The sequence below is a fragment of the Arthroderma uncinatum genome (assembly GCF_011692745.1).
Source record: "Arthroderma uncinatum strain CBS 119779 chromosome Unknown scaffold3, whole genome shotgun sequence".
NCBI lineage: Eukaryota > Fungi > Ascomycota > Eurotiomycetes > Onygenales > Arthrodermataceae > Arthroderma > Arthroderma uncinatum.
Window position 1 is genome coordinate 810,971 of NW_022983865.1, and position 17,191 is coordinate 828,161.

The 17,191-nt window shown below is 47.9% G+C and overlaps 4 protein-coding genes across 4 annotated transcripts; 2 read left to right on the forward strand and 2 right to left on the reverse strand.

Moving 5' to 3' along the window:
* Positions 1-252: 252 nt before the first annotated feature.
* Positions 253-1,937, forward strand: GIQ15_04052 (homocitrate synthase; the record flags this gene model as incomplete). The annotated part of the gene is made up of 5 exons (XM_033551469.1): positions 253-340; positions 413-642; positions 722-802; positions 862-929; positions 977-1,937. The coding sequence occupies 5 exons, from the start codon at positions 253-255 to the stop codon at positions 1,935-1,937; spliced, it is 1,428 nt and encodes a 475-aa protein (XP_033405199.1).
* Positions 1,938-6,736: 4,799 nt separating this feature from the next.
* Positions 6,737-7,485, forward strand: GIQ15_04053 (uncharacterized protein; the record flags this gene model as incomplete). Its single annotated transcript, XM_033551470.1, has 3 exons — positions 6,737-6,772; positions 6,841-7,004; positions 7,218-7,485. 3 exons carry the CDS (start codon positions 6,737-6,739, stop codon positions 7,483-7,485), a joined length of 468 nt encoding a protein of 155 aa, XP_033405200.1.
* Positions 7,486-8,482: 997 nt separating this feature from the next.
* On the reverse strand, positions 8,483-9,726 carry GIQ15_04054 (uncharacterized protein; the record flags this gene model as incomplete). The annotated part of the gene is made up of 3 exons (XM_033551471.1): positions 8,483-9,141; positions 9,235-9,564; positions 9,633-9,726. The coding sequence occupies 3 exons, from the start codon at positions 9,724-9,726 to the stop codon at positions 8,483-8,485; spliced, it is 1,083 nt and encodes a 360-aa protein (XP_033405201.1).
* A 3,235-nt stretch (positions 9,727-12,961) lies between these two features.
* Positions 12,962-13,260, reverse strand: GIQ15_04055 (uncharacterized protein; the record flags this gene model as incomplete). Its single annotated transcript, XM_033551472.1, has 2 exons — positions 12,962-12,991; positions 13,042-13,260. 2 exons carry the CDS (start codon positions 13,258-13,260, stop codon positions 12,962-12,964), a joined length of 249 nt encoding a protein of 82 aa, XP_033405202.1.
* Between the last annotated feature and the right edge of the window lie 3,931 nt (positions 13,261-17,191).

Sequence of the window (17,191 nt, forward strand, 5' to 3'; positions counted from 1 at the left end):
GGAAAATTCTTCTGGGATTAGATATTACACCATGCTGGGTTATCAGAGCAAGAGTCGAGTCATAGAGCGGCCATCTTATCTTGACTTTCTGCTCTCCATACTTTCGGTCTTCTTTTCTCTTTTTTTTTAAAAAGTCGTGTCTTGATCTTACGATAAGAAGGTCACTCTTACATCTTCGCTCAATCAATCTGCTGAGATTTGGTTCTTTGCCTCGCTTCCTAGACCACACACCATCTAGAACCCCACGTCAAAATGGCCACCGATACCGGCTCTCGTGGGTGCTGTAGCAGCCACACGAGCGAGGACAACGGTGTCAATGGCACCGCCAATGGTCAAAATGGTATATCAGACACGAGCAATTCGCATGATATTCGCGCGAGAAGAGTTATTTACTGATCTATTTCCACTGCAGGCAGTCATGAGGGGTTCACCGCAGTTCAGACCCGACAGAACCCTCACCCACACGTCTCAAGGAATCCCTACGGCCACAATGCTGGCGTCACAGATTTCCTCAGCAACGTCTCCAGATTTAAGATCATCGAGAGCACTCTAAGAGAGGGCGAGCAGTTTGCCAACGCCTTCTTCGATACTGAGAAGAAGATCGAAATTGCAAAGGCATTGGATGATTTCGGTGTTGACTATGTGAGTCATGCCATTGTTTTTGATCCATGTCGAAACTCGACTAGGGTAGAGGAGACGACTGACCTGGGATGCGTTATAGATCGAACTCACCTCGCCATGTGCCTCTGAGCAGTCAAGAAAGGACTGTGAAGCTATTTGCAAGCTGGGATTGAAGGCAAAGGTACCGTCATACCACTATACCCACAAACGGAAAAGTATTCTTCTAACATTGGCGTATAGATCCTCACACATATTAGATGCCACATGGACGATGCCCGGATAGCGGTGGAAACTGGTGTCGACGGAGTGTAAGTATCCCACAATATCGTGTCAAGGCGCAAGCTAACTCCAGCAGCGACGTTGTCATCGGAACCTCCTCCTATCTCCGTGAACACTCCCACGGCAAGGACATGACTTACATCAAGAGCACGGCCATCGAAGTCATCAACTTTGTCAAGTCCAAGGGCATTGAAGTCCGCTTCTCCAGTGAAGACTCCTTCCGTTCCGACCTCGTCGATCTCCTCTCCATCTACTCCGCCGTCGACCAAGTAGGCGTCAACCGTGTCGGTATCGCCGACACTGTTGGCTGCGCGTCTCCTCGTCAAGTATACGAGCTCGTCCGTGTGCTTCGTGGGGTTGTCAAGTGTGACATCGAAATCCATCTGCATAATGACACTGGCTGTGCCATTGCCAACGCATACTGCGCTCTTGAGGGAGGCGCCACGCATATCGATACCTCCGTCCTAGGTATCGGTGAGCGAAACGGTATCACCCCTCTTGGTGGTCTCATGGCCCGTATGATCGCCGCCGACCGCGACTACGTGCTTAGCAAGTACAAGCTCGAGAAGATCAAGGACATTGAAGATCTCGTTGCCGAGGCAGTCCAGGTCAACATCCCCTTCAACAACCCCATCACTGGCTTCTGCGCCTTCACTCACAAGGCTGGCATCCACGCCAAGGCTATCCTCAACAACCCAAGCACCTACGAGATCATCAACCCAGCCGACTTCGGCATGACCCGTTATGTGCACTTTGCCTCTCGCTTAACGGGCTGGAACGCAATCAAATCGCGTGCTCAGCAGCTTAACCTCCAAATGACGGATGCACAGTACAAGGAGTGCACAGCCAAGATCAAAGCTCTGGCTGACATTCGACCCATCGCCGTCGATGATGCTGACAGTATCATTCGCGCGTATCACAGGAACATCAAGCTAGGCGAGGATAAGCCGCTTCTGGATCTGACCGAGGAACAGAAGGTAGAGTTCGCCGCGAAGGAGAAGGAGCTCGCAGAGAAGGGTGTCGAGGTTTCGGCGTAACCGTCCGGTCCTGCATTCTTTTTTTTTTCTTTTGCATCTGGGCAAACCCGACGAGGATATCTCACGTCGCATGCATGGTATAGGTAAAAAAACAGGTCAACAGTGCTCATGGGTAGTGCCGTTGAGCACCAGGAGTCAGTGCAAAGGAATGCTCGGGCATGCAAAACAAGAATCAGCGTCGCAACAACTTTGGATGAGGGAACGAGGGAGGAAAAAGCGGAATACGAGACATCGGCCATTCATTGTCCCCTCATTTTTCTTACCCTGGTCATCCTTCTTTTCTCCCTTTCGTCATCATATATTTCCCTTGGGCTGATTAAAAATCACCCATACCCTTGAAAATCTTGTTTTACCCCTTCTATACTTCTTCTTCTTCTTTCCAATACCACCTGTTATATTTCTCTTCAATTGCAGATTTAGAGTCCGCAATAGCTCGGCCTAAAAGTCGTAGATTCTACAATTCGGTTAATTCCTCGATATTAAACCTCTCCACCGCCGGCTTTATCTCTAGACCAAAGCCTTAATTGCCGATTCTATAAGGCACGAAAAGAAAGCCGATGACAGCCTTTTCCCCTTTTAGAGTATCTGCGTACAGTAAGCATCTCTTAGCATTAGATCCATCTGTCCCTGAGGGTTAGCTGAGACAGTATGGACAGGCCATATGGTTGGGTGAGAGGTCCGTACTCGGCATACATCCCAGTAAATATCTATAGCGAGAAAGACGCGATAGCGGGTCACCTCTCTAGCGCGCAGATATACTTATATAGTTCCTGAGAAGCGTGGGATTGTGCATAATCTTGCCTTGCTCCCTTCGTTTGACAATGGCAGGTCGACACGGATTTGGGATAGGATCTTCCTGGTATCGAGTTAATATAAGTATATTTATCAATAACCGATAAATGACGTTGATGACTCTCAGCCAGTGAGTCGAGAACGAAGGAGGAAACCAGCCTCCAAGCGGGCCTAATTGGTTAGAATTTGAAAGCACCATCTCCTCGGAATAGAAATCGATGGATTAGCTCCCGTTAAGTCCACGAACGGCGATTAGCTATATGGGCCGGTTTCGTTAGAGTGACAGCACACCGGGGGCTGGTACGTGGTAAGGATGTTCGTTCTGCGATTTCCCACTCTGTATAGCCCAGACTACGGATCGCGGGACGGCGTATCCTGCGCGCTATCATATAATGAATGGAAGGGGGCCGAGATGAAAAAAGTCCAACCCCCCTCCCTCCACGACCAACCCCCCGGCCCAGCCACCGAATATTGAATTCACCCACCGCCATCTCAAGAGGGGGGGATCTCTCGTAACGAAGGTCGATGGCTAGGATGATATGCAATTGAGACGTAGTTGTACGTCAGATTGAGCATCGAACCCATGTACTCTGTACATACAGCTACCCGCTGTAAATGCAAGCCGCAAGCCAGCTGCCGGGGCTGAAAGGCAATATGGACAGCAGAGAAAAAGACCCGGACCCCAGAAACGGACAGATAGAACATGCTGTCCCTGCAAGTGGATGGTACATGCATTCGTGCGTAGTACCGTGCAGGTCTGCTCCATGTCGTTCGCTTGCCCCGAACGCATGTCCTCACGGGCCTAGAACGTCGTTGCTCCGTTAGCCCCAATGGGCTTGCTGGAATCATTACGAGACCGTCAACTCTCCCCCAAAATATCCACCGGCGCAAGCGCCTCCTTTCCCATTTATGTGTTGGACAAGTTCCACATCCGAGGGAGACTAAAGGGGGTGTGGCCGGTCAGTAAAAAGCCCAAGGGCAGTCTCGAGGGACAGCACTTGCATGATCTCTCCTCCTTTAGGAAAGATTAGACTAGATTATCCCGCGATGCCGCGACTGGACTGGAGGGCGGGAAAAGAAAAAGAAGAAGCAGATTTGAAATATAAAATTATGGGCATGTCTTTTTTAGCCTTTCGTAGCGAGGGATCATCGGTGCACCGGTGCTGCCTTGGCCTACGTCACTTATCGGCCGCTGAACGACGCTGCGGTAAAAAGAAGAGACGGACGAGAGACGAGGTCATGCAACACGACGTTTCAAAATGTGCATTGCAGTCAGTTTTTGCTGCATTAACGCCGGTCCTGGTTCACTTGTCTCTGATTCATACCCCTTGCCGCCGAGGGGTGCCAACTGTTCGCGCTATCACATAAGTAGCAGGACTGCGAAAAGTCTGTTCGTCCTGAATAGAAAACCGAGGTGTGGAGGAGAGGAGCCGTTTACATCATTTCTGGTGGATAGCAAAAGAGGCGCTATGTATGCAACATCCCATTTGTTCTGCTGGGGATGGATCCTAGGCTAGCCTTCTCGGCTGGCTTCCATTGGCTCTTGGGCCCCTGAATCGGAAAAGAGGGTATCATCGTCCTGTCGTCATCGTGCATGGGAGCGAGTCTGACGTCCGTTTTGCTTTTTCCATCTGGCTTCCCTAACCTTTGCTTTTCCTCAGTTGTCACCTCCGAAAGATGAGAGATCTCCACCGCACGGAGGCAGGACGATAACGGCCCAGAATGGGGAGTCTCGGAAGGGGACGAGGGGGCTGAGAGGATGTGATAGGCATGTTCAGCTCTCGCATGTGTGTCCTTGTTGGTATAAGAACTGACATACATTTAAGGTCGCAAGCGGCTCACCACACGCGACCTCTCCGTCAGTAAATGTTTATGTTGATCAAGGTGAGAGGTGCGATAAAATATTGAGACCGAGAGCGCCCGCCCCACCCCGTAGTAGTTCCAAATTCCTTTCTTTTTCTTCCTCCGTCTTGTCTCGATTCCCTCTGCTTGTGCCCTTATTTTTGACTTGCAGGGAGGCCAACGTGGATGGGCTAGAAAACCCGTGCGACCAGATGAGTTGTTGATCAACGCTCCCCGGGCATCTCCCTGGGTACTCCCCCCCTCCCCCTTCGTGTTTGTCGAAGGGAGCAGTCGAGGACTCCGTACTAGGCTCCGGCTGTACCCCAGGCGGCATCAATTCCCCTCCACAGGATCATGCAGTGCCAGCTAATGCCCAAGCCTCTGTAAATCGGGGGAATTAGGGATGTCCAACGCTGGTACCTCTGACCTCTGGAACGCCGTGTGGAGAAGGGAAAAGGGGATGCAACCACTGGATCAGGGTCCATTCCCTAGGTCAGCCGTTTCTCATAGGACGGCCGCGTTTCATTATGGATTCAGGCAGTTAGGTGCCAGAGCAAATCGTAGAATCGTAGGCAGTTCAGCACTCGCCAAGACCATATAGATGGATAGAGAACATCAAATGCCAGTAGAAGATGTAAGTTGTAAGCTGTAGATGCGGTAGATATATGGTAGACTATGGTAGATGTGGTAGTGATGTTGATATTGAAGTGTAGAGTTGGGCGTAGGAAGTAATACCTCATCCCCACCAGGCGATCTCCCCTCCTCCTCTTCTTCTCTCTCCTGTCCACTTCCTCCCTCCATCCTCACCACCTCTCTCTCTCTCTCTGCTTTATACTCCTTGCACTGCCTTCATTTACTACTTGCTACTTTAGTGTTGTCTGCTTTATTCCTACTTGTTGCCAGCTACTGCTCTGGATACTTGCTGTGCTGAGAAGCCCAAACAACCCAAGACGAGCCCAAGAAGCTTGGTTAACGCGTTTCTTTTCTTTTCAAGACCGGAAAGGGGGCAAGGAAACCAACCGCTATCCTTCATTTTCTGTCCAGGCCATATCACGGCACACTACTTTACGAACGTGGTTCTGGGATCATTAAACTTGCATCGCTCTTACGCGCCCAACCCTCCCTCCAAGCTTACCGTCGGTATGTATGCTCAGCCCAAAAAGCAAGGAGACAGAGAGAGAGCAGCAGGGGACACAGAGGGCAAAGTTAAGATGGCATAAATCTCCTTGGGATCCTGCTGACAGGATAGACAGCACAGATAAACGCTGCTGAATGAACTCCTGAGTCTCAACTGTCCGTAAGTGCTGCTCTGTTATCTACTACTCCTTATTTCTGTCTGTCACTATATCTTATACCAGTTATTACATGCTATATTTATTTATTTAACACTTACTTACCCTTCAGTAGGCACGTCTTCACACTCAACCAGCGGGACTACCCATCTTCATATTCAGGATCCCTTGTCAGAGGTGAATATAGACTTTCCTTGTTTACGCTCTGCGATACTTCCCCGCCCACCATATATAATACAAGATCCATTACTGGATTCTGCTATCGAATCTATCTCTCCAGCCTCTTGTTCTGGCTGCGAATACAGCTCTAGCCTTTGCTTTTGTTCTGGCGGGATAGACCTCTGCTGGCATCTAGGTCAGGCGTGCAAATGATCGAGTTCAGCCACGCTGAGCCTTCACATCACATGTCTGATCTCTTAAGAGCAACATCTATTGCCTGGAGCCACCTCCACCATCATTTGCCACGTATTACGATCGCTTTCTCCATCTGCCAACTGTTTGAGTGGCACTCATAAGTACTGTGAAAGTTAACAATCCCGTTTAAAGGCCCCTCTCGATCACTCCCAGAGTTCGACACCATCCGGTCCCTTTGATAGCGAATTTCGAATAGCGGCTAGCTCTCTTTTTATCTTGCGATCCCATATATTTTCCAGGCACCTGCTCGATCACCCGCGGATAACACGAGGCCTAAAGTAAGCTGAACCACGAACCGCTACTCTGGTTTAGATAGTTCTAGCAAAGCTTTTGTCAACGTCACAGCAACCTCTCTTTCAAAACACCCTTAAAAGGAAATACAAAGCCCCCAGGCTACATTATCAAATGTGACCTTGGACCTATTATTCCGACCCTGTACAGTCAGAACCTAGGACATCCATGATGGCTCCATCAGCAGCACAGACCGAAGAAGGGGTATATCTCTCCACACTCCAGCACCCTCTTGCTTCTAGTTTCGCTAACCAGTGGGGGCCCGCATATAGGACTTTAAGGTACTAAGTCTCAAGAATTATAAAGACCTTGACACGACCACCTTTGAGCAAATTCTAGAAATGGACGATGACGATGACAGGGAGTTCAGCCGGGGTTTAGTATACAGCTTCTTCAAACAAGCAGAAACCACCTTCGTGAAGATGGAGTCAGCCCTGTAAGCTATCCCTCCCCGAAAACATTCCCAGCTATCCCATCCCACTGTGCTTCTCTTTTTGATGCTCAGCTCTTCCCCTCCTTGCCATGTTTTACGTGACGTCAGAAAAAAAACATGTCCCGTGACCCCGATCTTATCTTGCTTCAGTGATGACATCATCACCCGTCCCCAACATAACTCTCTTGCTAACCTCTCTATCTCTGATTATTCTAGCTCTGAGAAAGATCTTTCCGAGCTGTCTGAGCTAGGCCACTTTCTCAAGGGCTCATCGGCCACCCTGGGCCTGACCAAGGTCAAGGATGCGTGCGAGAAGATCCAGAACTACGGCCAACAGAAAGACGAATCTGGAATCAACCCCGAGCCCGACAAGAACAGGTCTCTGGCCAACATCAAGAAAGCCTTGGTGGACGTAAAGCACGACTACAAAGAAGTTGTTAAAGTTCTCAAGAACTTTTACGGAGATTCGGATGCGGCTGAATAAGCTTCCCATCCTTGTTTACGATTCCTTTTCTCGCCTCGCTTTTTATGTCCTGATGATTGCTTGACTATCGGAGTAACTACAATCCAGCCTTTTTTTTAGCCTCATGACGAACCCAACCCTTACCCCCTCCCTCCCTTTTCTACCTCCCTTTCTTCAACCCCTTTACGTCGCGGCGACTGAGAACCCGTCGTTTCAAACCCGCTCCTCCCAGCCAGCTCTAAAAGCTGCCCGTACCCGCCCGTCACGCTACGTTGTACTCTCACTTTTTTTAGACACAAAAAATCGGCTGTTTACCTTCTCGCTACCTCTCTCTCTACCTTCGCAACCGGGCCCTGCTTCTTGTCTAAATGCAACTCTTCGAAGGCCCCCCTGATACCATGTTTGATGTTAACTTCTCTCTATTTCTGTCTCCTCCCCTGTAAGTCCGAGCAGGCGTATTTATGTTTGATATTTTTCAGAATTTGTGTGATTGTGCAATGAAAGAAAAACGGTATACATAAATAGGAAATTTACGTTCTATATCTGCTTTGTTACGCCCATGTCTTGAACGGAAGGAGCCGCGAGATCAGGTAACCAGGGATATATACAAGTGAAGATATGATAAGACAATGTATCATTCTAACTGCGTAACAATGTATGTATAACCCATTATACAGGTCTCACGTCTCAACAGGGGGGAAGGAGGAGTAATTCTATACACCTCCCTCGAGCATCATGCGTACGCTATAAATATAATAACAATCTAAAAAGAAGTAAAGAGACATAATCACAAGTAATCAACGCAATATAAACAAAGAACAAGCTTAACAGTCATGGTAAAGCACCCGTGGTATTGGGTACAATCGTAATATTCCTCCCATCAACTTCAATGCCAAACGGTCAAAAGGTTGATGGGATTCTGTTGGTAATGAACCAAGGCCGGGAGTGGTACAGCAGATGCATGCAGAGGATAGGGCCTAGGCCTGATTCAACCATTCATATGCACGTATATAGCTAATCATTTCCAATTCTTCAAACGTGCCAATTCCTGCCTAAAGGCATTTCCCTCGCGTCTCTGGACATCGTTGAAAGCTTCCGTGTCCGACACCATGTGTTCACGCGAAGGAAGTCGCTCTGGATGATCAGAGTACTGTTGTCCGTTATCTTCCATGTCATCCAGTCTGATCGATCCACCGGCTCCACGACCGCTTCTCATGGCTCTTGCACTCCTTCCTCCGTAACCCTTGTTGCGTCTGCCCATGATGTTGCTCAGCCCTATATGACGGTGCTTTCTCATACCAATGCATAGGCCGACGAGGATCAGGGCCACAGCGCCAAGACCAAGAGGTAGGCCGATAAGAAGTCCTAGAGGCTGGGGTGCAGGTGTTGGTGGAGGTGGTGGGTACGGGGCTACCGGCTTCTTGATGAGGGAGATGGTAGGGCCGGGGTGGTGTATCTTTTCTTTGCCTGGGGGAAACTCGTCCAGGAAAATGGTCAGGTTGTTGCGCTGGCTGCCTTTGAGCCAATCGCCATTCATGTTGACACGGACGTAGCTGTGGTTGTTGGGAATGTCGCGGGAGAGGAACGCGGACCTTCCCTCATTGGCGGTGACGTTGACGTAGTCCATACCAACTTTGACTGTAGCGTTGGGGTCGAGCAGGGTGGTAACCCATGTCACTGTTAGATATGAAACCTGTTAGCCATGTGTACTTTATATTTCCAAGAAGAATTATTCAACTGGGTTCGTTGAGAGCTTGATTTGCGCCATACCATAGTAGTTGTCGCCAACGTAGACTTCAGCGTTGTCCTTGGGCGAGCAGAACGGCTTGATGGAAACGTCCTTCTCAGAATTGCATGTCCCAGCCTCCTCGGGTCGCTTGCCCGTCTCCATTGGCGCCGACTCTCCTGTTCCGGTAGGGTTTTCCGCATCATCTGTGGGCGTTGGCTTTGGAGACTCTGTAGAACTAGACGAACTCGAGGAGCTGGAGGAGCTGGAGGTGGTCACTGAAGATTCACCGGCGCTCGCAGCCGTAGACTTGGGCGTTCCACTGGTCGCAGTCGTCGTAGCGACGGCAGTGGTGGACGAATCTGCTTTGATAGCTATGTTAGACAATGCTGACCGAGTAGCTAAAGGGCAATTGGCTTGATAGAGGGCGCATTTATCATACCTGCAGGCGCTCTCTTGAAATAAGCTGCGTTCGACGCAGTAACTCCGTTGCTCAGGGCGAGCGCGACGAGCGCTATGTTCCGTAGCAAGACCATGGCTGCGGTACCGGCCGTTGCAGCTGGTGCGTTTCCTGTATGCGAGAGATGAAGAACCAAGTCAATTGATCCTGTTGCCTCCAAGAGTCGTGGCTGTGATAGTCGCGAAGGCTGGGGCGGAAGGCGGAAGGCGGAAACTGCGGTTGGAAGGAGGAAAAAGCGCGCCAAGACATGCGCGTAATAAAAAGCTTGATTTTCGGCAATTACAGCGCCGATACGATAAGTACCATACACTTATGTAATCACGTCCTCCTCTGGGCAAGATGTCACCACATATCAACATGATACCACCATGATATCACCATATCAACTATGATACAAGTATATCTCCATTCTTATACCCGCTGTGCTACTAAGTATAGCCTGACTTAGAAATATACCCTTTCTACTTGCCAATATCGTAAAGGGTAACAAAAGATCTTCTCAAGAGGATATATTGAGCCACATTTCATCCGTTATCTAGCTACTATAGGACTGCCTAAGCAGCATCCCTATTAAACAAGACTCCAGTTAACCCATTCAAGGACTCACACGACGATGGACTGGATATACCGATCCTATACCCCATTGTTATTTTTATTTCTTTGACCGCTCTTTCTTCCTCTCCTCCCCTCCACCTCCCTCCCCTCCACCTCCCTCTCTCTCCTCATTTTTTGTTTCTGGCCTTTGCGGCCGCTGCAGGAGTAGCTATTAGCTCCAGATCCTCTCCCCAAATACCCTGTGTGGTGGGTATTTGGGCCTATCTTCCTTGCTACCATTGTGGCGCGACCGAGAGCACCCCCTTGGTCTATATACCAAATTTTATTAGCCATATTGAAGGTAGCATATATAAGAATAGGGAATACTGACGGTTTCCTTCTCGCTTAGGAGTCCTCTTTACCACCACCGGGGCCCCCTTCTTCCTGAATCTCGCGGGGGGTTCCTCGTCTATTACTTGACCTTTGATCTTGGGCATATTCCCCGTTGCTTCTCTTCGACGGGCGTTCCTCTCCGCGTCTGTATTCAGACGCCCCACAGTGTTGGTCAGACCGGCTGTGCCATATCTTCTAACATACTCACGTATGTTCTCTGCTGTTTTTGGGGCCTTTGTGGGATCGATACTGGCAAAGGTATGAGAGTCCATGTGTGTAAGTGTTTTCTGGGAGTATCCTTGAGAGGGTTCCTTGGATGTCTTTGGAAGACTTCTTAGGTTGTATTCGTTTGAATTTATCGCGTCCTTTATTTGCTTATTAATACCACCATCACTGCAGGTGCTACCTAGTAGCTTTCACTTGCTATATTCACTTTGGTTTCACTTTCGTTGGTCCTCTCATTCTTTCTCGCCTTCCCATGTCAAGATTTCACCCCGTTTAGTATTTCTCCTCTGTTATAAGACGTTGCTAAGCATACCATATTACGAGCCTTGGACCCCAAAAAATTACTACTAGGTGCTCCGTTTTAGTTCTGGGATCTCTGTATGCATGCTAAGGAGACACTATTCTTATTTGCTTCCTCAATCCATATTTTTGTCCTAACCCTTTTCTGCGGCCGTGGCATTCAATGTGTAACTAACGTTGGTTAAAAACACATCAGGTAACCCTTGCACGATATATCAAAACAGAGGACCTAGATATGGCGGAAATAGGATACATGGGGACGAAATAACAGAGTAATAGTGTGAAAGTCTTATAAGGAAGATCCCGGTAAGTTCTTATTTTAATAGAACGTGCTGCTTCTTATAGTAATATTTAACAGATATTACTATGCTTCTGTAGTTCACTACTCGACACGTAGAGAGGCTTATATACAGTCCCAGAACGGATGGTTTAACCGTCCCGAAGTAGCTATTGTACGCTCTCTTTGCCACCTCGCCACTATGCTGTTGCTCTATCAAGGAGAAAACCACGGCATCAACGACTGCCAATACTAACACTATAAGGAAAAGTCTGGACGGGAGATTTACAAGGTTTTAGCCTACTCTTTGATCACAATGCCTGTTACAACGAGGAAGATGAGCCGAGAACGGCGGAAGGAGGATGAGCAAACCTATGGCTCAATTGACGACCGAGTCTCTTCGTGTACCGAATTATATCCCGTTTTTTGTAAAGCCAATATTCCTCCAAAGGTATTATATGCACTAGCTAAGCAGTTTCATTCTTTCTCTTTCTAACACCTCTCTTCTAGGTGCTAGACGAGTTCATAGACGAATCATACCAAGGAGTCATCGACGCAATTGGCGAGGAGCCTGAAGGTGGGCCCAAGATGGCATCATGTATCCTTCAGACGACAGACATGAACTCAATCACCCATGGCTCCCGTAAGCCTATGCAGGAGTTTAAGTCTCCCTTTCTTAACTGGACAGAGGATGAGATCCGCGATTGGATGCAAAAACATCCTCATCCTAACTTCGCAGCCTCAACATTTCTCATTCTCGACCAAAATACAATTAACAAAAGATTATGCAGGATGGGCTATATTTGTGAGGTTTGCCCTGATGATCGAATGCTAAGCTCGGACTTTTATCTTAACCTGATAACAAGAATAGCATTACAGAACGGTACGACAGATTGGGCAGCAAATGTGGACGGAGCAGAACTTGCAGGCGGGGTGCTTGACCGGAAGGGCCAGGAAATGTTAGATCAAATATCAACTGAGGAGATAGACAGGTATATATTGCAAGCAGGCATTCACAACTCCCTACTACTTATCTATGTCGATCTTGATACCAGAAGAATAGATGCTAAAACATTGAGAACATTAGCGATATTTCCGAAGATCCAGAGCGGCTGGAGCGTGAGGAAAAAGCCGTAGCGAGGCGGATGCGTGAATGGATCGCATCCACCAAAGGCACAGAAGATGATAGACGAATATGGACCACCAGCTAGCCTCTGAATGATGACCAGTACGCACAAGACCCAACCTAAGTACAAACCACACCTTGATCTGGGGATATAGGCAAAGCCCGTTAAGTACTTTTAGTATACCTGAAAGGTGTCCTATGTAATGCAATAAAATTGGTGGATGACCAGCTATCTCTACCTCCATTTATGGCCTTTCATTTTTCGAATGTCCATGGTATCGGGGTCTGGAATGTTAAATAGTATAAAAATGGATTTTATTCTTAGTCTGACAAACTGGAGAATCTTTTAGACTGAAGTAAGGTTTCTTTCCAAATGAATGACTCTAGACTTGGTGTTTCCGATATTCAAGATTTCCGAATAATTCATCTGACATAGCCCTGTCATCTAAGAGGTCGCTATCTGCAAATAACATCGACATATTGCGTCTATCATAGTTAGCAGCGAGAAAAGACCTCTTGTTCCACGAGTCACGTACTTGGGAGGTTCCATCGTTCCGATAATAAGTGTACGTATAGCAATTCGCATTGGCGCCAGCGGTGTCACGTTTGCTCAAGCCGGTAGACTCATCGTCAATAGGGCCACTCCAAACAAGATGGTACCCTCCAGTCATGGCTTCCGCAGCATCGCCAGCTGGTAGGGCAGACGCAAGTTCAACGACCGAGATGAGGCCAAAGATAACGTAGGAAAAATGCATTTTCAGTGTTTCCGGATGTATTGTAGAATAGTGTTGTTAATCCTTCTTGTTTGTTCTGTTGAGTGAGAGGATTGATAGAGGACGGACATTCCTCTGGATATTTATATCCACGTAGATATCTGCTTTCAGAGCTACCTCTTTAATATAGCCGGCATGCTCGATATTTATGTGACGGTATAATCTCAGGACTCTCTGCTGTGTGATGCCGTCTGCGCGACTTGTCTCTTAGGTGCAAAAGAGACGACTTTTCTAATATAATTTGCTGGCATAGTCAAGCCGGATATTGACATCAGGACTTACTTAATAGGCCATGAGTGCGACTCTGGAGGGCCTAACGAAGCCTTATCGTTGCAAACTGGGTATATAGACTTCTGCCATAAGCCATGACGGTTGCGGGCTCCGTACAACGCGGCAGATCGGTACTCTTCAGAGATATAAGAAGATTGAAGCTGAAACTCGCGTCACGCTTTAAATATCCGAAGAACTGAACTATTTTAGACTGGCTTGGCAGTTTTTTCTTCAACTCTTCAACCAACATCAATCGATCAGTTGAAAGCCACAGGTAACTTATTGGTGGCTTGCGCTCCATTTTTTAAAAAGATCAAGGGTTTAAAGGGAGACGATGCTGGGTTCCAACCTACAGTGCTGGTACGCATCGTACAGAAGCGATGTCAGTCGCATTCGCTGTGATACCCATGACAAGACGAGGTTGATTGATCACACAATTCTCACCACAGTCATTGACTGCATCCGTTTATATCAGACAAGACACACGATATATTAATTTGCAACATAGTGTGGATAGCCGGTATTCATGGAGTGTCCTGGGTTGGAGTCCTCTCTCTCTCTCTAATCACTGCGAGTCCATGACTAAACCAGGACTTCCGTGGATGATAAGAAAAATTGACATTCCTATTACCTCTCATATCCCTTATCGGCTAAGTACAGCTACTTTGTTGAAATACCAAGATGCTAATGCCCATTTAGCATGTCGACAACCCTGAAATCTCCCCTTCACCCATTCTAGCTGGCGTAGTCACGATTTAGACTCGCAACGGCTCTACTCCCAGCCTATTACTACATCTTTAACCGCCTTCTTTCCACATGGAAAGGACTATACTTATGCTCAAATCTTGAGACTTACGGCTTGAAACAACGAACAAACACTCGGCCGTTGGACTGATCCATAGGAGTTTAACTTACAACAGGCCAGCGGTCTTCGTGTCAAAAAATGGCTCTCTTACGATGAGGATCCGCAGAATGGATTAGCTCCCAGGACCTTCCGGTGATTTAACAATTCTCTTCTTCCGTACCGCGAGATAAGGCACTGCAATACCTGAATGCCGTTATGAAGGTTTACTGTGATACGGTCTAACCACGATGAATGGTATCGCGTGGCGAGGTTTATCTCTACTTTACCTGTATCGAACTAGGTAAGAGTCATCAAACTGATAAGCCGGACTGGTTGTTGTTCAGCTGTACTATGGGCCCTTGGTTTGCTGGTTCTTGAGATGCTCGGAATATCTGACATGTTTCTCGGCAAGTATTAATAGTATGTGGAAATCAGCCGCATTTTTAGCTTTGCTAATTATACATATAGACAAACTATCAAACCAAACCACCACCGTTGTGATAATGGCTGTTGCAATATCCTGGGCGAAAGCATGCTTTTTTCTGTCCAAATCTGCACCGTTTTTCGGGTGCTTCCGTTACCAGGGGCTTAAAAAGGTGAAGTTTACAACGGTTCATCGGCCTAACGGTGGGCTGGAACTGCAAGCTATTAACTTCCGGACGGGTGGGCCGTCCCGGGGGCTTTAGTAAGTGGGTTTGGACCCATGGGCCTTGAGGTGAAATCGGAAATCTTGGGGTATGGCGTATAGGTAGTAATGGATGTTCTTTTGCTTTCGATGATAATCCTGCAGAAAGGTCAGATTGTCCGCATGGACGAAACAGCCTGTAATGCGGATTTGAAGGCAGAGAAAGCCATCCACTAGCAGTCATCAAGGCTGCCTATCAAGCTATCATTTCAGGACAAGCTAACTGGATTGTTGAAAAAAAGCAGTCAAGGACATGAAGAATCGGCTGAAGTGGCAGCGCCACCAACATGGAGAGAGTTAGTTCAGGGAGGAGAATGGTGTTCTCGCACCCGCTATCATCACGGGGTCGAATGCTTCCTACAGATACAGCCTGCCAACTGGTGATGTATATTTACACTCCACATACCCTTGATCTGCGTTTTCATGGGTAAATATGTGAACTGATTCGCCCACAGCCTTACTCTACGCCCGTAATCCCATGCGCACAGAGCTATTTTCAACTTTTGATTCCGTTGCCGACGCCGCAAAGACCCACCGATAACTAACCTTAATTCTTTCCTTAATTAAGTCTATTCGGCATTGACAATCCTTGCAACTCTTACGTACGATTGCCCAATTGTATGATGACGATAAACCGCATTCGATCGACTGGGGTAAATATGGCTCTAAGCCACAGAGTCCAGGGAGATCAGCGATCAGGTCCCAACCGTGCATCGGATGATGAAATATCATGCGGCTTCGTAAGTCTGACCAGGCAAGGGAACGCCCGCCCACACATGAAATAAAGGCTGATTGAACTCGGCGCAAACCTTAGACGAGGAGAGATCGCTCCATCGTGCAACTCTAATCTGGTCCAGTCTCCATTTAAAAAAAAAAAAAAAAACGGCCATCGCGTGCACGATTTCAAGCTACTGACTCTGGTGACTTGAGCCAAAGCCCGGGTGTACATGCTCTTCTGCCAATCGCTTAATCAAACTGCTACCCAATTGGCTTTCCCTTTTAGGCTTTGGTTCTAATCGTGGAGCCGGTAACTGTACCTTAAATGATCCCTGAGGTATAGAGTCGCCACCTACACATAGGAGGTTATCCCCGAGATGATACCGATTGTATTACTTACGTCATGCACTCATAAGCATTAACTAACTAGCCCATCTCCAGGTTCTATACACCTTTCTACCTAAGGCAGGTAATTGAGTATCTTGTCAGTGTTCGATGAAGATGCGCTTTTTTTGAGATTACCTTTCTGTGTCTCCAGCAGGAACACCCTGGACCGAACGCACGAAGATTTCAGTCCATTCTCAATGTTCGTTAGTATTGCTAGAATAATTCATAGAACATGGATGTACCATATGAGATTCTTGAGACTGCCGATAACTGACTCCGAACAAGAACCTAAACTTAGAGCATTATAGCCAGCCCTGGTATAAACCTATTCTCGAGCGCATGAAATATTAGCCCAACGGCTCGAGCACCGTATCACAGTATCAATCTGAAGTTGACAGAATGGGTGGGCGAAACTGACAGCTGGCAGGTGCCAGGTTGAATACGGGAAAGGTGTTGAGGAGAGCCGAATTGCTCATGGGTAACGGACGAGGACCAGCGCTAGTAATGGAAATTGGGCTCTCCAGACCGAAAAACAAGCTGGCCATTGATGCACAGGGGTGGCGGTTAGAAGCAGCGAAAACCGACAGAGCTAATCTCCATACTGGCTCTGAGATCTGGGAACATACCCAGTACCCAAGAGGGCGATCAATTCCTTTCGACCGATATGCGCCCGAACATAGCGCGTGGAGGCATTCTATAACTACCTATAGGGTCATGAGAGTTAACTACTGGTGTCCCCAGAATACCACTCGAAGGGTGCTTTGGCCGGCTCAAGCAAAATATACTCCGTACATAGTAAGGGAGACAAGGGTGAAGGAGGCGCCCCTGACAGCGACATGGGAACGACGGGGGCTTTATTCATATACCAAGCAATCAACGGCAACTGCTCTGGTAACATCGACCCTCCTACCGTGCTCGAGGCCTGGCTAGTGACCTCGGAAACCCGTTATACGTTAGTCGACCTTTTCTAAATTAAGGACGTCGGTTGTGGGATAGCGCTGTTATCATCT